Here is a 16,763-nt window from a genome sequence, read left to right on the forward strand (position 1 = left end):
GTCTGCCGGGGTGGGAGGAGTTCGAGGGGTCGTGTTACTATTTCAACACGGAGGCCACAGACGCGGTGGGCTGGGATGTCGCCAAGGACATCTGTGAGTCTGTGAAAGCAAAGATGGTTGTGCTGGACACTGACGCCGAGGACACCTTTTTCCGGACACACATGCCGGAGGAGGACACGCTGTGGATCGGCCTCTATAGTGAGTATTGTGCTGCCCTGCCTCTTGTGATGCCGAGGGAAACTGTTGCTATAGTGAGTATTGTGCTGCCCTGCCTCTTGTGATGCCGAGGGAAACTGTTGCTATAGTGAGTATTGTGCTGCCCTGCCTCTTGTGATGCCGAGGGAAACTGTTGAAGGATGGACGGCCTTGGAGATACATACACTGCTGTTATAAAGAGGTTGTTGACTATACTGCAATTATGAAAGAAAATGCTGAGAGGATAAAATAATATTCGTATATCAATGGTCATATTACGAGCGTGATATGATGGGTTTCATGAATAGAGGTTTGGAGACAGTTGTATTACCAGCAACTGTGAAATTATATTATGAAGTAAAGCTAAAAGTAATTTCGAGATAATTAGTTATGAAACGAAATCACGTCTTTGTATTCGTGTATATATATATATATATATATATATATATATATATATATATATATATATATATATATATATATATATATATATATATATATATATATATATATATATATATATATATATATTTGAGCGGGGAGAGCCCATCGCGCTGGCAGTCTATGGTCACTATAATGGTCTCCTCTAGTTCGGTGGTGGCGCGGGCGAATATCTTTTATACTGACGCTGACCCTTATCTTGGTGCTCGGCTTGTGCTGCCCTCCGGTGTTCCTCTTGGCAGAATTCACTGATGCTCGGGTTGATGTGCGGCACATTTACACGTGTTTCTCCGTGTTCCCCAGGTATCCCTGGCGATGGGCTCTTCTGGACGGACGGCACAACGATGAGCAGCAAGAACTACACACACATGACGAGCGAGAACGAGGCCAACGCCATCAGTAACGAAGCTCAGCAGTGCGTGTACCTGCAGGAAACTCCAGGTGAGAGAGAGAGAGAGAGAGAGAGAGAGAGAGAGAGAGAGAGAGAGAGAGAGAGAGAGAGAGAGAGAGAGAGAGAGAGAGAGAGAGAGATTTGTTTTAGGTGCTGCCCGTAGCGCTGCTAGGCTTTCTTGAGCGGTCTCCTCGACGACCCCAGCCCGTTAGTGGCGCAGGCGAATTTTATTTATTGTGGCTGCCGTGATATATGACTCTTGCTTGGCCCATGCTGCCCCCCCGGTGCTCCTCTTGATCAAAGTCGCTGAAGTTTGAGATGATTGAAGATCTGGACAGCATGTGGGTAATCTGCCGCCACTCGGCGATGGTTTGAAAAATCAACGTGTTTCGGTGGGACTCGAACCCAAGGCAAGTATAGAGAAGGTATCGTCATACAGGCGGGAGGAAATCACTCGTTGACAACTCTTATAGCCTTCACGTTTGGCCCCGCCCCATCCTCGTTGTCTGCCCAAGCCGACGACTTCACACACCTCACTCTCACCCTGTTTCCTGACTTCAACATTCATTTTTTTACGAAAAAACTGAGACTTCCATCATCTTCCTGAGGAAATTCTGCATCACACTAGCTTAAAATTGTAACAATATTGTAAAATTACACATACGAAAATCAAAGTTAAGTGAACTATGGAGTACACATTTTCTTGCACTTATTTCCCTTCAACTCCTTAGTACTCAGTTGGTTTTCGTCGCATCACTTTTATAAGCCCAGATCCTACATCTGCATGCTTTTCTGCTTCTGATGGTGTACGGCACTTCCCGAGGTAAAAATATACATAGGGTCAAAATTGCCTCCGAACATAAGCTGAGCCGTGACGCTGCGTTCATTCGCCTCGGCATTTGTTTACTCAAGACAGACTCGCCGCTCACGCACAGACCCAAGGCCGAGGCGAATGAACGCCGTCACGTCGCGGCTTATGTTCGGAGGCGATTTTGATCCTATGCATATTTTTACCTCGGGACGTACCACACACCATCAGAAGCAGAAAAGCTTCCAGAGTTAGGATCTGGGGTTAAAAAAGTGATGCGACGAATACCAGCTAAGTACTAAGGAGTTGAAGGGAAATAAGTGCGAGAAAAGTTGTACTCCTTAGTTCACTTAACTCTGATATTCGTATGTGTATTTTTACATTATTGTTACAACTTTATGCTAGTGTGATGCAGAATTTTCTCAGGAACATGAATGTTGGGGTCAGAAACAGGGTGAGAGTGTGAGGTGTGTGTCGGCAGGCGCACAACACAGAATTAAACTCGAGGAGGGGAGGAGCTTATCGAGACGCCAGCCAATCGTCGTCCAGGATGAGATGCCGTGAACATTTCTATTTATATTTTTTATTCACCGACAATTGCTTCATTGGGTATATAACAAAAAAAAATCCACATCTTATTTTATTTTATTGCAGTAGTTTATAACACAAAAAACATCCGAGAGGTCCTAATAAAAAAGCTCATTTCAAAATTTGGTTCTTCACGTTCTCTATACTTTTCTTGCTCGAACCTTGATCCACGTTCTCACCACGCCCGCACGCTGACCACTCGGCTGCATAAATACTGCTGTAGAAAGAACTAAATAAATAGGTAGGCGGACAGACAGATAGACACAGGTAAATGGATTAACTAGCTTAATTTATGTCCATCAAGAAGCTACAGTTTTCCTCTGACATTCCAAACTCCTCCTCCTCCCTCCCCTACAGACAACGATGGCGTCTCCCTGCTCTCCTCGTGGGTGCCCACTGACTGCACCGTGCCGAAACACTACGCATGTGAGGCAGAGGTGGGGGCCGAGCTCACCCTTGTCCCTCCAAGCAGTAAGTAACTCTCAAGTTACTCTTTCTCCTCCTCTTCGTAGTCTTAATTTTTTGGTCCTCTACGGCACCCCTAGAAATCGAACCAATATGGTACTGGGATTCTTTTGAAGGAGCGTAAGCAACAGAAGCGCCGAAGTCATCCTCATCCTCATCTTGATTATGCGGCTTAGTTCTGGTCACCTTACTATAGAATGGATGTCAAAATGTTAGAATCGGTACAGAGGAGAATGCCAAAGATGATTCACGGGTTAAGAAACTTGCCGTATGAGGAAAGACTTAAATAATTAAACGTGCGTTTTCTAGAAAGGCGAAGGATGCGAGAAGACTTGATCGGAGTTTATGAATGGATAAAGGGCTTTAAAAAGGGGGATATTAATGAGGCTCTGATGGTAAGAGAACCGGGTACGACACGTAGTTTTGGGTTTAAAGTGGATAAATTCAGAATAAAAAAGGACAGGCAAAAATTGGTTACTAACAGAGTGGTGAAGAAGTGGAACGGGCTTGGCAGTCTTGTTGTGAGTGCCAATATGATGGTCACATTAAAAAATGTATTAGATAAATTCATGAACAGTGATGTTAGGTGAGGCTAGGTTCACAGGAGCTACCTTGCACAGGCTTACCGGCCTCTTGCATACTCCTGACGATATGTTGTTATGTTCCTTTATCTCCCCTTCTTCACCCCCCAAGATGAGCGGCATTGTCCTGACGGGGGATGGCTGCTACAAGAGGATCATTGTTACTTCTTCAGGCCCTCCAACCCACCCCTCTACCTCCTTCCCTCCCCAGATGAGCGGCATTGTCCTGACGGGGGATGGCTGCTACAAGAGGATCATTGTTACTTCTTCAGGCCCCCTACCCTACTCCTCTGTTCCACCTTTCTTCCCTTCCCCAGATGAGCGGTAATGTAATGAAGGGGATATCTGGAGTTGGAGGATCATCGCTACTTCTTCAGTACCCCTCTGTTCCCCCTTCTTCCCTCTCCCAGCTGACCGGTACTGTCCTGAAGGGGATTGGGTGCAGCAGGAGGATCATTGTTACTTCTTCGGACCCCCTACCCCCCCCCTCTATTCCCCCTTCTTCCCTCCCCCAGACGACCGGTACTGTCCTGAAGGGAAGTGGCTGCTGCTGGAGGATTACTGTTACTTCTTCGGACCCCCTACCCCCCCCCCTCTATTCCCCCTTCTTCCCTCCCCCAGATGAGCGGTACTGTCCTGAAGGGAAGTGGCTGCTGCTGGAGGATTACTGTTACTTCTTCGGACCCCCTACCCCCCCCCTCTATTCCCCCTTCTTCCCTCCCCCAGATGAGCGGTACTGTCCTGAAGGGAAGTGGCTGCTGCTGGAGGATCACTGTTACTTCTTCGGACCCCCTCCCGCCCCCCTCTATTCCCCCTTCTTCCCTCCCCCAGATGAGCGGTACTGTCCTGAAGGGAAGTGGCTGCTGCTGGAGGATTACTGTTACTTCTTCGGACCCCTTACCCCCCCCCCCTCTATTCCCCCTTCTTCCCTCCCCCAGACGACCGGTACTGTCCTGAAGGGGATTGGCTGCAGCTGGAGGATCACTGTTACTTCTTCGGACCCCCTACCCCACAGCCCTCTATTCCCCCTTCTTCCCTCCCCCAGACGACCGGTACTGTCCTGAAGGGAAGTGGCTGCTGCTGGAGGATTACTGTTACTTCTTCGGACCCCTTACCCCCCCCCCATCTATTCCCCCTTCTTCCCTCCCCCAGATGAGCGGTACTGTCCTGTATGGGATTGGGTGCAGGTGGAGGATTACTGTTACTTCTTCGGACCCCCTACCCCCCCCCCCATCTATTCCCCCTTCTTCCCTCCCCCAGCTGACCGGTACTGTCTTGAAGGGGATTGGCTGAAGGTGGAGGATCACTGTTACTTCTTCGGACCCCCTACCCCACTTCCCTCTATTCCCCCTTCTTCCCTCCCCCAGCTGACCGGTTCTGTCCTGAAGGGAAGTGGGTGAAGGTAGAGGATCACTGTTACTTCTTCAGTACCCCTCTATTCCCCCTTCTTCCCTCCCCCAGATGAGCGGTACTGTCTTGAAGGGGATTGGGTGAAGGTGGAGGATCACTGTTACTTCTTCGGACCCCCTACCCCCCCCCCTCTATTCCCCCTTCTTCCCTCCCCCAGATGAGCGGTACTGTCTTGAAGGGGATTGGGTGCAGGTGGAGGATCACTGTTACTTCTTCAGCACGGAGGAGAAGACGTGGACGTCCGCCGAGGCAGACTGCCAGAAGAGACACCAGACCGCCCACCTCGTCTCCCTCCTCACGTGGGCAGAACTGGACGCTGTGTGCGGTACGTTAGTTTGTGTGCGCGTACGATGCTTTTCACACGCTCCAGGATTGTGTTCTTGTAATGTTTATACTTATTTGTTATATAGTTACGTACATCGTGTCCTTGGCGATTAATAATTGCGCTTTTCGCCCTCTCGTTCTTCCCTCTCAGACCGGCAGCTGGCTAGGGGTTGGATCGGCCTTAGTGACAGGAACCAGGTGGACGAGTGGAAGTGGACCGACGGTCGAGCTGTGAAAATCACCAACTGGGAATCAGGTGAGACGGTAACTGATACGCATTTAGTGGGACACACGCGGCAGTAAGTGTGTTTAAAGCCATGGGTACGGAGGCTCAAGTGAATGGCGATGGGGTGAAAGGCACAGACTTTAGCTGTAAGAATGTTCATGTAGATGGAAGGATATGTGTTAGTCATGCCAGTTAACGCACATACCATAGGGTCGGTAAGGCAAAAAGATTGATCAGTATACACAAACTACAGTAGTAATGAAGATTTGGGAAGTAGAAAGAGTGGTGGAGGTTCGGAGTTACTCGTTTAGATCAGGGTAAGGAAAATGTGAGGTGGGCAGAGAGAGAGGTAGCTGATCACAGACATTATACACTGACTTGGCAAATATGACCTGACCCTTTCCTTCCCCGTTCAGTCTATATCATGAGTCAGTTCGCAGGCAAAGCATGGCCGTCTCCTACCTCGGCCTGAATACATAAGTTAGTAAGAATAGACATAAAATATGAAACATTACAAAACATAACCCTCGCCCCCGCCCTCACAGACACTCTTAGCACGAGAGTAACTAAAATCTTGTATGCTACTACAACTTTGTAAATAAACACACACACACACACACACACACACACACACACACACACACACACACACACACACACCAACACACACACACACAAACAATTCTTTGCCCCCTCTCCCCCAACACACTCCATTCTCCACTCCTGCTCCCCTCCCACATCCGTTGCTTCATCACTGCCTTCGTCCCAATTCCCACCCTTCTTCAGGTGAGCCAAACGGGGACGATGAGAGCTGCGTCGAGATGTACGTGAACACCTGCACGTGGAACGACGTGCCTTGCTCCGACCTGAAAACATACGCCTGCAAGATGCCCGCTGCTGACTCGCCTATCGGCACTGTCAGCACCACCACCGGGATACCTGACAGTATGTGTGTGTGTGTGTGTGTGTGTGTGTGTGTGTGTGTGTGTGTGTGTGTGTGTGTGTGTGTGTGTGTGTGTGTGAACGGGTGCTGCATTTTTTCCCTCTGTAGCACGGTGAAAAATAGTCTTCTCCGCGATATATTCACATGAAATTATTAGAATTACTTGAATATAACGTCGTAGTATTCACTTCAGAGCCCTTTAAAGACACAAGTGAGAAGTATCCCATTGCCATCTCCTTCACGCCAAGGGCCAGGTTACAGTGTCGCCGCCTACCTGCACAGGCTTTGGAGAGACAGCCATTGAGCTCAAATATTTGTTACAACCTTAGCTACCGGGATGAAGTATACTTTCTTCGCCTCCCATTTCTATTTCATATTGACCTATTATACAAAGTCAAGAATGTTTCGTCTTATGGATCGCATTCACCACCTTTTGTTCGCCGTTTCACAGTCCTCAAAGTCCTTAGAACCTATTCCCTCAGCAGATATCCAGAATTCTTGTTAGAAAAATGTTAACGTGTGTCATAGTATCTCATTTGCAGTCTTTGATGTTGTAATACTTGGTTCTTCCTTTTGTCTGATTATCAACGTGCGAGGTTTTCTTTCTCTTCGCTTTGAGTAACGCAATACCCCACCCCCCCACCCCCCCCCACCCCAGCGTCAGCGTGCGGCTATGACTGGACCGAGAACCCAGAGACTGGCGAGTGTTACCGCGTTGAAGTCCAGGAATTGAGCTTCCTGGACGCCCAGCTCCACTGCAAAGAACTCTACTACTCCGAGGGGCAGTCCCGGCCAGACCTGGTGTCCATATACTCTGTGCAGGAACAGATGTTTGTTTACCGTGAGTAGGGGGACACTTATCTATTAGTATTTCTGTTTATTATTATTATTATTACCATATTTATTATTATTATTATTATTATTATTATTATTATTATTATTATTATTATTATTATTATTATTATTATTATTATTATTATTATCATTATTATCATTATTATCATTATTATCATTATTATCATCATCATCATCATCATCATCATCATCATCATCATCATTATTATCATGATCATGATCATGATCATGATGATTTTATTATTATTATTATTATTATTATTATTATTATTATTATTATTATTATTATTATTATTATTATTATTATTATTATTATTATTATTATTATTATTATTATTATTATTATTATTATTATCATCATTATCATTATCATTATCATTTTTATTTTTTTAATTTTTATTATCAGTATCAGTATCATTATTATTAATAAAATTATTTTTATTATCATTATCATTATTATTATTATTATTATTATTATTATTATTATTATTATTATTATTATTATTATAATTATAATTATAATTATTATTATTATTATTATTATTATTATTATTATTATTATTATTATTATTATTATTATTATTATTATTATTATTATTATTATTATTATTATTATTATTATTATTATTATCATTATTATTATTATTATTATTATTATTATTATTATCATCACTATCATCATTGTCGTTATTATTATGATTGTATATCCACGAAAGCATGGATTACACATAAAGTCGAAAGCAAACTCAGACCTAATTTAGTCTCTGTATTGGGTTCCTTGATCATTCCCGTGATTTTTTTTCTCTCAAAATCAAATCACTTATAATGAGGCTTTGTAATCTGCGGCTCTAAGGTCATTAAGGTATTGATCGTCAACCTTGATTTTTGTATGTGACTCACCCAATGCAGCGACAAGGAAAAGCTTCATATTGTTTTTCTTACTCTCCTCAGAACTGGTGGCGGGTGAGCACCTCAGCCAGATCGCCGTGTGGATCGGTATGGTGAACAACTATTACTCCAACTACTGGACGGACGGCACACCCATCGCTTACTACAACTTCCACGACGGCGAGCCCAACAACTACTGGAGCGAGGAGTGCGTGGGTGCGTGTGGAGGGGTGTGTGTGTGTGTGTGTGTGTGTGTCCTGTTCTCCAGTTTTGACATTAATCTGTTATTGTCTTATTTTCGTATTTTATTTTATCTCATTTTATTTTACATCTATGACTGCTCCTGACTTTTGTTCATTCTTTCCTCTTCACGTTTTTATATCTTTTGTTTCCTAAATCTAAATAAATATATGCATTTTATTTACCTATTAAAGTATTTGTTCGTTTATTGCTTACCGTGATCTATATTTGTTTGTTTATTTGTATATATGTTTGTATTTGTATGAACGAATGCTTACAGACATTCACATTCCGGATCTTTAGTTTCCTAGCCACCAATCCTTCTGCAGTACCTAGGGAAGGAGGAGGGTAAGGCTTGAGGAAGTCGCCACTACAAAAACATCAGCGTGCGCCAATAAAAACACAGTCTATCAAATGTTTTGATGAACTATTTTGTTCGCTTGTTTCTTAACTTGACCTATTTTGATTGGTTGTTTATGTTTGTTTATTTGTTTGTTGATTTACTTATTCATCTGTCCATTTACTCAGTTATTCGTCCATGCCCTAACTCCGCTCTTCATGCATTACCCCCGCACAGAGATGTACTCGTCAAATGGAAAGTGGAATGATTTCTATTGCGGTGATCGACTCCCCTTTATCTGCGAAAAGAAAGGTAAGCGAGTGAGATTTTTTTGTAAGTGCGTTTGCGTGAGAGTTTGACATCTGAGTTTGAGCTGAGTCTGACCATTCGACCAGAGACATCTCTAATGATTACTTTTTTTTCAGGGAGAAATTATGTCGGTCCTCAGCCTCCACCTCCTCCCACAAGTGAGTGTGCTGAGCTTTTATTGTTACTGTTGTTTGACTGTGAATGATTGCGCCTTGGCACGCCTTGCAGTGGCGTAGCTACGGGGGACACGTGACCACTCATGAGAATCTGATGCCCCCTGGACCCTCCACTTGCCATCCCTAATACCCACCACTGATCTGATCTTTGAGTATACTCTAGTTACCTTCTTTGTGGCATCAGAATGCCCCTGAACTCCACCCACCTGGTGCCCCCCACACTCAGCTGTACCCCCCAAGTGCCCCCAATCCCCACTGAAGACACATAGCTTCGCCACTGCCGCCCTGCGGGGGACCTTAACGTTTTCGTTGTTGCCCGTCTCTCTCTTTCTCTTTCTATATATTATGTGTCTCTATATGACTGTCTGTCTGTCTGTCTAACTGTCCGTTGTCAAAATATCTTAGAATCTGATTTATACTGCCACCAGATTGTACGGGAATATTCTTAGGTGAGTATCTCAAGCCGATACAATTATCGGGACAGACCACGAAACTAACCGAATGATGGCGCAAGAATAGAAAAAAACAACCCTTTAGGTTCACATCCTCCCCGTCATCAACACGCCTCCCCTTTCCCTACGCAGCCCGATGCCCCAGCGGGTGGGAGTACTTCGACAACTTCTGTTACTACTTTTCCATCGACACGGCTGACTGGTTCACGGCCGAGACCACATGTACCAGCATGCTGGGCAGCACCCTGGCCTCCCTCACCAACCAGGACGAGAATGACTTTGTGACTGGTGAGTGTGTGTGTGTGTGTGTGTGTGTGTGTGTGTGAAAGAGAGAGAGAGAGAGAGAGAGAGAGAGAGAGAGAGAGAGAGAGAGAGAGAGAGAGAGATTTTCGATCCCATACTTTAAATTGTTATAATGTATTTTCTGTTTTTTTTTTTTTTGTTTTTTTTTACCCAGATGTAGTGTTTCTTCAGTGGAAATGCTACACTAAGTGACAAGCCGAAATGGTTAGCAACAAGTACGCTAAACATTTCAATACGCTGGGTGGCAACCAAATAACCAGGGTAGGGGCAGGTCTATTTGAATGAGGAATGCAGCGCCCTCAACCTCCCCCGAGCTGTCTTTCCCCGCTTTTCTCTCTCTTCTGTTCACCTTTTTTTCTTTGGGTAGCCGGAGGAGTAGTCCCCCCAGGGGCCCTGCGTCCCTGCCCTATGGCGAGCAGTCAGGCTTGTCCAGCTTCTTTCCCGTGAATGCAGGAGTGGGGCAGGGCTGTGTCCTTGCCCCATCGCTTTTCAACACTTGTATGGACTGGGTACTGGGCAGAATTGTGGATCAGAGTCATTGCGGAGCATCCATTGGCAATACCAGGGTCACTGACCTTGTTTTTGCTGATGATGCAGTAATCCTGGCGGAGTCGCTGGAGGTCTTGGTGATGGCTCTCGAGGCACTGCACGAGGAGACGAAGCCTTTGGGACTCCAGGTCTCCTGGGCCAAGACCAAGGTACAGGTGTTTGGAGGCTTGCTGGATGAAATAGTACAGTCTGTTCATGCGTGTGGCGAGGACGTTGAGATCTCAGAAAGTTTCACGTATCTTGGTAGCGTAGTTCATAACAACGGTGAGTCTGGCCAGGAAATCTTACGGCGGATTGGTCTCGCCCACAGTGTTATGGACTCGCTCAACACGAGCATATGGCGTTGTTGATACCTGTGCAGAAGGACAAAGATCCGAATCTTCAAGTCCCTTGTACTCCCTATCGTACTCTATGGTTGTGAGACATGGACACTAAATGGGGGCTTGGAGAGGCGGATTGATGCCTTTGGTAAAAAGTGTCTACGCAGAATCATGGAATATCGCTGGAATGACTTTGTGTCAAACCCGCGACTACTCCGTGAGACTGATTCGACATATATTACCTGTCAACGCCAACTCCGGCTATACGGGCACGTGGCACGTTTTCCGGAAGCTGATCCTGCTCATCGGGTTGTCTCTGTAAGAGACAATCCTGAGTGGAGGAGGCCAAGGGGACGCCCACGGAGTTCGTGGCTTGAGCAAGTCGATAGATCCTGCCGGGAAGTACTGGGGGTGGGAAGAAAGCCTGCATGGAGACTCGCCCGGAGGGACCCTTGGCGTCGTAGGGTGGGCGAGGCGACGCGCCCCCCGGCGTATGCCCCCATTGATTGATTAATTGATACTTCCTGCATCGCTACTACTTCATCACTTTATTATTTTCTCTCATATGCTCCTTCCTTGCCCCTCTCCTCACCACTTGCCATTTATTCCTTTGTTTCCTCTTGCCTATTGAGTTCCTTGCACTCTTTCTTTCCTCTTCTTAATCAGCCATCATCTTTCTGAGGTCTCTTTCTTATATCAATTTCCTTCTTGTTGTCCATTTCCTTTTCCCTTCCTTGTCTCTACCTTCTCCTCACATCCATGGCCTCTGACTCCTTCTCTCTCCCATTCTCATAGTTATTTTTCCTCCTATCCTATTTATCATCACTTATCCCATTCTTTACTCCCTGTTAGTTTCTTACCGTTTTTGTTTCTTTCCTATCCTTCATTAAATCTCTACTGTCTTTCAGAACTCATCCATCCTTTCAGTCACCTCTTGTACGTATCACTGAGATTTTCTTTCTTTCTTCTATGTACTACTTTTCAAACTATGTCACCTCTTGCCTTTTTGTTGCTTTTTTACTGTGTCATCAACTACTGCCAACCCTCTTCCATTGCTTGCCTGATTTTCTTATCTTTTCTTTTCCTCTTTACTTATCTTTCTTACCCCCTCACATCACATCTCTCTATCTGTCCTCTTCTCCTGAATGTCTTCCCCTCATTCTGCTCTCCTTTTCCTAGCTTTTTCTTCTTGTCCTCCTTACCTTCCTTTCTCTCTCTTTGTTTTCTTTCTCCATTCTCTCTACATTGTCTTAATCTTCCCTCCTTTCCTCCTCCCTACTCTCCCTCTCCTCTTCTAACCTCCCCCTCATCTTCCTCTATCATCCCTCCCTCCCATTCTCTTCTCTGAATTCCTCAAACCCGTTAATTAATCCTTTCTCCCATCCTTTCTCTTCTCCACAAACCACCATTGATGCGTGGCTCTAGTCCTCTCCATCCCTTCCTTACGTCCCCATCATCATTTCCAGCGTTCCCTCTTCCATACCTCAGTTCTTCCATCCCTGTCTTCCTGTCTTCCTCCATCTATCCTCCACCACCTCCCAGTGATGCATGGCCGCCGTCCTTTACTCTTCCGCAGAGAGGTTATCAGGCATAGGCTGGATTGGCCTTCGAGATGACGACAATGGCGACAACTGGCACTGGGTTGACGGCTCCACGTTTTACTGGGACAACTGGGGCGAAGGGGAGCCCAACAACGCCGCTGGTGGGGAGCACTGTGGGGAGGTGAGTCTTTGGGTAGCTTAGGCACAACACAAATAATTGCATAGGCACATATTTCCTCCTTCTTATTTGTTAATCTCTCTTGGCGTCTCTTTTCTTATCGAGCCGTTGGTCTGTCCCTTCTGTCGTTATTCACAACTTTTTCCATAGCTAAGGCCCAAGACCATCTAGATGGCCTTGAGCCGTGGACGACACTCAGGTCCTGAGGAGGGGGAGACCTTAAGGGGGGCTCACCTTTCTGTGGCATAAGAGCCTCAGTAAGCACATCCGGGTGAGTGGTGCTCAGGAACCCCCAGGTCCTGGGCATTACTTACAAGGATGACAGGCTCTCCCTCCTCCTGGTGAATGTGTTTCTTCCTACCAACATCAGGGAGAACAGGGACGACCAAGCCATGTGTTTAGGGACACTTGCCTCGTTGGTGGACAGTGCCCAGGAGCAACATGTTTGTGTGTTGGGGGACTTCAATGCTGCTCCTGGCACCACCTTCTTCAGTGACCTACAACACATGTGTGAGGACCGGGACATGGTGGTGGCCGATGTGAGGACGCTCCCCCAACGAGCTACACTCACGTCAACATGGGGTGCCTCTCTAGCACCTGGCTTGACCATGTAGTGCTATCACCATGTCTGCACAGTGCGTTGGATGGGTGCACGGTTCTATACGACAGTGTCTCCTCAGACCAATTTCGTCTCATTTGGGCTAAAAATTAATGGGCTTCCTGCCTTGACACAGGTCAGGCAGGATAGGGTGGCAAGGGTTAAGTGGGATTTTCAGGACACAAGGAAAAGAGCGGAGTATGGTCGGGTGGTGACAGAGTTGCTTAAAGACATTGCCATTGATCTTGTCAGGTTATGCTGCTTCCAGCGTACTAGTATTCTCAGCGGGCATCATGACGCCATCGATAGGCTGCATCAGTCGTTGGTGGGGTGCATGGTGCGTGCTGGTGATAGAGTATTCGGTACGTCCAGGAGGAGATGGAGGCAGATTCCTGGCTAGAATGAGGTGGTGCGGGAAGCCCACGGTGTTGCCAGGGAGTCCTTCCTGGAGTGGAGGGCCGGCGGCAGTCCACGCTCGGGCCCTCTGGCAGGGAGTATGAGGCGCACCAGGGCCAGATTTAAGCTCTGCCTCCGGTGGTGCACTGCTCATGAGGAGGAGCTCCGAGCTCAGGCGCTGGCTGCCCAGCTGGCTGGTGGTGACGCAGCCGGCTTCTGGCGCGGCCTACGAGCCCTGTCCCCGGAATCTCACACGCTCCCCTTTACGTGTGGATCAGGCCGTGGGGGAGGAGGACATTGTCACCATGTGGGGTGACCACTTCGAGGGTACCCTGAACTGTGTGGCAGACGTGGAGAGTGAGAGGGCCCTCCGGTTGACGCTGGAGGGCTTTCACAGTGTCGACCACAGTCAGCTGAGGGAGATACTGCGGACGCTCTCCAACAGCGAGGCGCTGGGCGTAGATGGGCTTCCCTCTGGCGCCTTTAGGTATGCACCTCCCAGCCTGGTCTCTTGGCTCTGCCTCTTTATCAATGCCTGCATCTGCCATCAATACATACCCTCTCAGGTCTTGGCAGTGCAAATAGTTCCCTTGCTAAAGAGCAAGGTTAAAAACCCTGCTCTCTCTAAGAACAATAGGCCCATTGCCATTGCGACCGCCATGGCAAAAGTGATTGAGAAGGCAGTGCTGCACCGCCTAGAGGCCCACCTGAACACGCTGGACGATCAGTTTAGTTACAAGAAAGGGCACGGCACTGAGATGTGTGTGTGTGGACGTTTAAGATTATCATTGAGTACTACACTTCCAGGGGCTCACTTGTCTACCTTTGCTTCCTTGACGCCAGCAAGGCCGTTGACAAAGTGAACTATTGGAAGCTGTTTAATAAACTGCTTGTAGGGGGAACTCCTGGGTGCATTGTCAAGCTCCTAATGTACTGGTACACTACCCAGGAATTTGCTGTAAAATGGGGGGCTTCCACTTCGCTGCCATTTAAGACAGCCAATGGTATTCACCAGGGGGGTATCCTGTCTCCCTACCTGTATACGACGTCTACATACACAGATGATCTCACTACCGCTCTGCGTGACACAGGCACAGGCTGCTACTTACATGATAGGTGCATCAACTCGCTGAGTTATGCTGATGACATAGTACTGATGGCGCCCACAGTGGAGGCTCTGCAGGACCTTATTGGAGTGTCAGGCGTATGCTGCCACGCACGATATTGTCTACAACACCACCAAGACAGAGTGCATGGTAGTGCCGCCGCCACACTCCAGGGTGGACTACCAGACATCAGCGTGACTAAGTGGGGGTGCACTTACATTTGTGGATAGATTCACATACCTGGTCCATGTCATCAACAGGGAACAGACCGATGATGATGACATCAAGAAGCAGACCACCAAGTTCACAGTCATCGGCAACACGCTGCTGAGGAAGTTCTTCTGCAGCACGGAGGTGAAGTTGGAGTTATTCAGGAGCCACTGCTACTCTCTCTACTGCAACTCGCTGTGGTCGCGGTATAACGCTGCCTCCATGAACCGTCTTAGGGTCTGTCATAAAGACATCCTCAAGTTGCTTCTGGGGCTTCCTAGATGGACTAGCTCATCCCTGGCCTTCACCGGGCACGGGATGAGCAGTCTGCCAGTGTCTGTCTGTGCTGCGACGCTACGCCGCATACAGTGTGGGGAGTAAAGTGGAACAATCTGGGAACTCCATCATCACCTCCGTCAGACAGAGCTCGGCGTATGTATGTGGATCTATGCGGCGGCAGTGGCTGGGCCTTCTGTACGTGTAGATTGTGCATAAGCGTGCCGTGCACACGCATATATAATTATAAACTCTCAATTATTTAAGCGTATATGTATCCCGGTTGATCTCGTTCGCTTACTTGTCCTGTTTATATATATATATATATATATATATATATATATATATATATATATATATATATATATATATATATATATATATATATATATATATATATATATATATATATATATATATATTATTATTATTATTATTATTATTATTATTATTATTATTATTATTATTATTATTATTATAGTAAGGAGGAAGATGAGTCTTGGGGAAGGTAGCCTACCACTAGAAAAACATCAGTTTGCACCTGTATAAACAAAGTCAGTGATATGTTACTGATAATCCTTTCTATCTAGTACATCGCTGTAAACAATCAATGGTCTTAGATTATTCTACACATTCTTCTCTCTGATTGGTGAACGTTGTCTACATTATTTCATTCTCACGCTTATTGGATATTTATTTATTTCCTGTGCATGCATCGTCACCTTAACGAATTACATCACTTCATTCTTCTCAGATTGACATAAATGACAACTGGTACTATGGGGGCCCTGGCAGGTGGAACGACAATGCCTGCGGAAACCCTAACCACTACGTGTGCAAGACGAGCGTCGGTAAGTTGGGCTCCTCAGCTTGTTCTTGTCCTTTTTTGTGCCGCAATGGAAGCAGCCGAAGGGCAACAAGAAGAAACCAAAAACCCCGCTAAGCACTATTCCAGCAAAAAGAGTACAGTACAGTATTTTTTTTTTTTTTTTTACAGCAAAGGAGACAGCTCAAGGGCACAAAAAAGTAAACATTAATAAATAAAAAAAAAGCCCGCTACTCGCTGCTCCTAAAAAGAATCCAAAGAGGTGGCCGAAAGATAAGTCAGTTTCGGGAGGAGAGGTGTCCTGATACCCTCCTCTTGAAAGAGTTCAAGTCGTAGGCAGGAGGAAATACAGATGAAGGAAGATTGTTCCAGAGTTTACCAGCGTGAGGGATGAAAGAGTGAAGATGCTGGTTAACTCTTGCATAAGGGGTTTGGACAGTATAGGGATGAGCATGAGTAGAAAGTCGAGTGCAGCGGGGCCGCGGGAGCGGGGGAGGCATGCAGTTAGCAAGTTCAGAAGAGCAGTCAGCGTGGAAATATCGATAGAAGATAGAAAGAGAGGCAACATTGCGGCGGAATTTAAGAGGTAGAAGACTATCAGTATGAGGAGGAGAGCTGATGAGACGAAGAGCCTTTGCCTCCACTCTGTCCAGAAGAGCTATGTGAGGGAGCCCCACACATGAGATGCATACTCCATACGAGGGCGGACAAGGCCCCTGTATATGGACAGCAACTGTGCAGGGAGAAGAACTGGAGACGGTACAGAACGCCCAGCCTCGAGGAAGCTGATTTAGTAAGAGATGAGATATGAAGTTTCCAGTTGAGATT

At 46.4% G+C, this 16,763-nt stretch overlaps 1 protein-coding gene across 3 annotated transcripts in view; it reads left to right on the forward strand.

The window, feature by feature from the left end:
- Positions 1 to 16,763, forward strand: part of LOC127008556 (macrophage mannose receptor 1-like) — a gene marked incomplete at its 3' end in the record, with an annotated part of 61,749 nt that overhangs the window by 18,637 nt on the left and 26,349 nt on the right. For 2 of the 3 annotated variants that reach the window (XM_050880730.1, XM_050880732.1), the window contains 13 exon segments: positions 1 to 198; positions 940 to 1,077; positions 2,781 to 2,894; positions 5,037 to 5,204; positions 5,355 to 5,459; positions 6,216 to 6,374; positions 7,031 to 7,213; positions 8,179 to 8,331; positions 8,933 to 9,007; positions 9,121 to 9,162; positions 9,765 to 9,920; positions 12,381 to 12,526; positions 15,864 to 15,960. The exon segment at positions 1 to 198 is cut by the window's left edge and continues 6 nt beyond it. In XM_050880730.1, coding sequence (XP_050736687.1) covers positions 1 to 198; positions 940 to 1,077; positions 2,781 to 2,894; positions 5,037 to 5,204; positions 5,355 to 5,459; positions 6,216 to 6,374; positions 7,031 to 7,213; positions 8,179 to 8,331; positions 8,933 to 9,007; positions 9,121 to 9,162; positions 9,765 to 9,920; positions 12,381 to 12,526; positions 15,864 to 15,960 — 1,734 coding nt within the window. 3 annotated transcript variants of the gene reach the window in all.

The sequence above is a fragment of the Eriocheir sinensis genome, chromosome 38 (assembly GCF_024679095.1).
Source record: "Eriocheir sinensis breed Jianghai 21 chromosome 38, ASM2467909v1, whole genome shotgun sequence".
NCBI lineage: Eukaryota > Metazoa > Arthropoda > Malacostraca > Decapoda > Varunidae > Eriocheir > Eriocheir sinensis.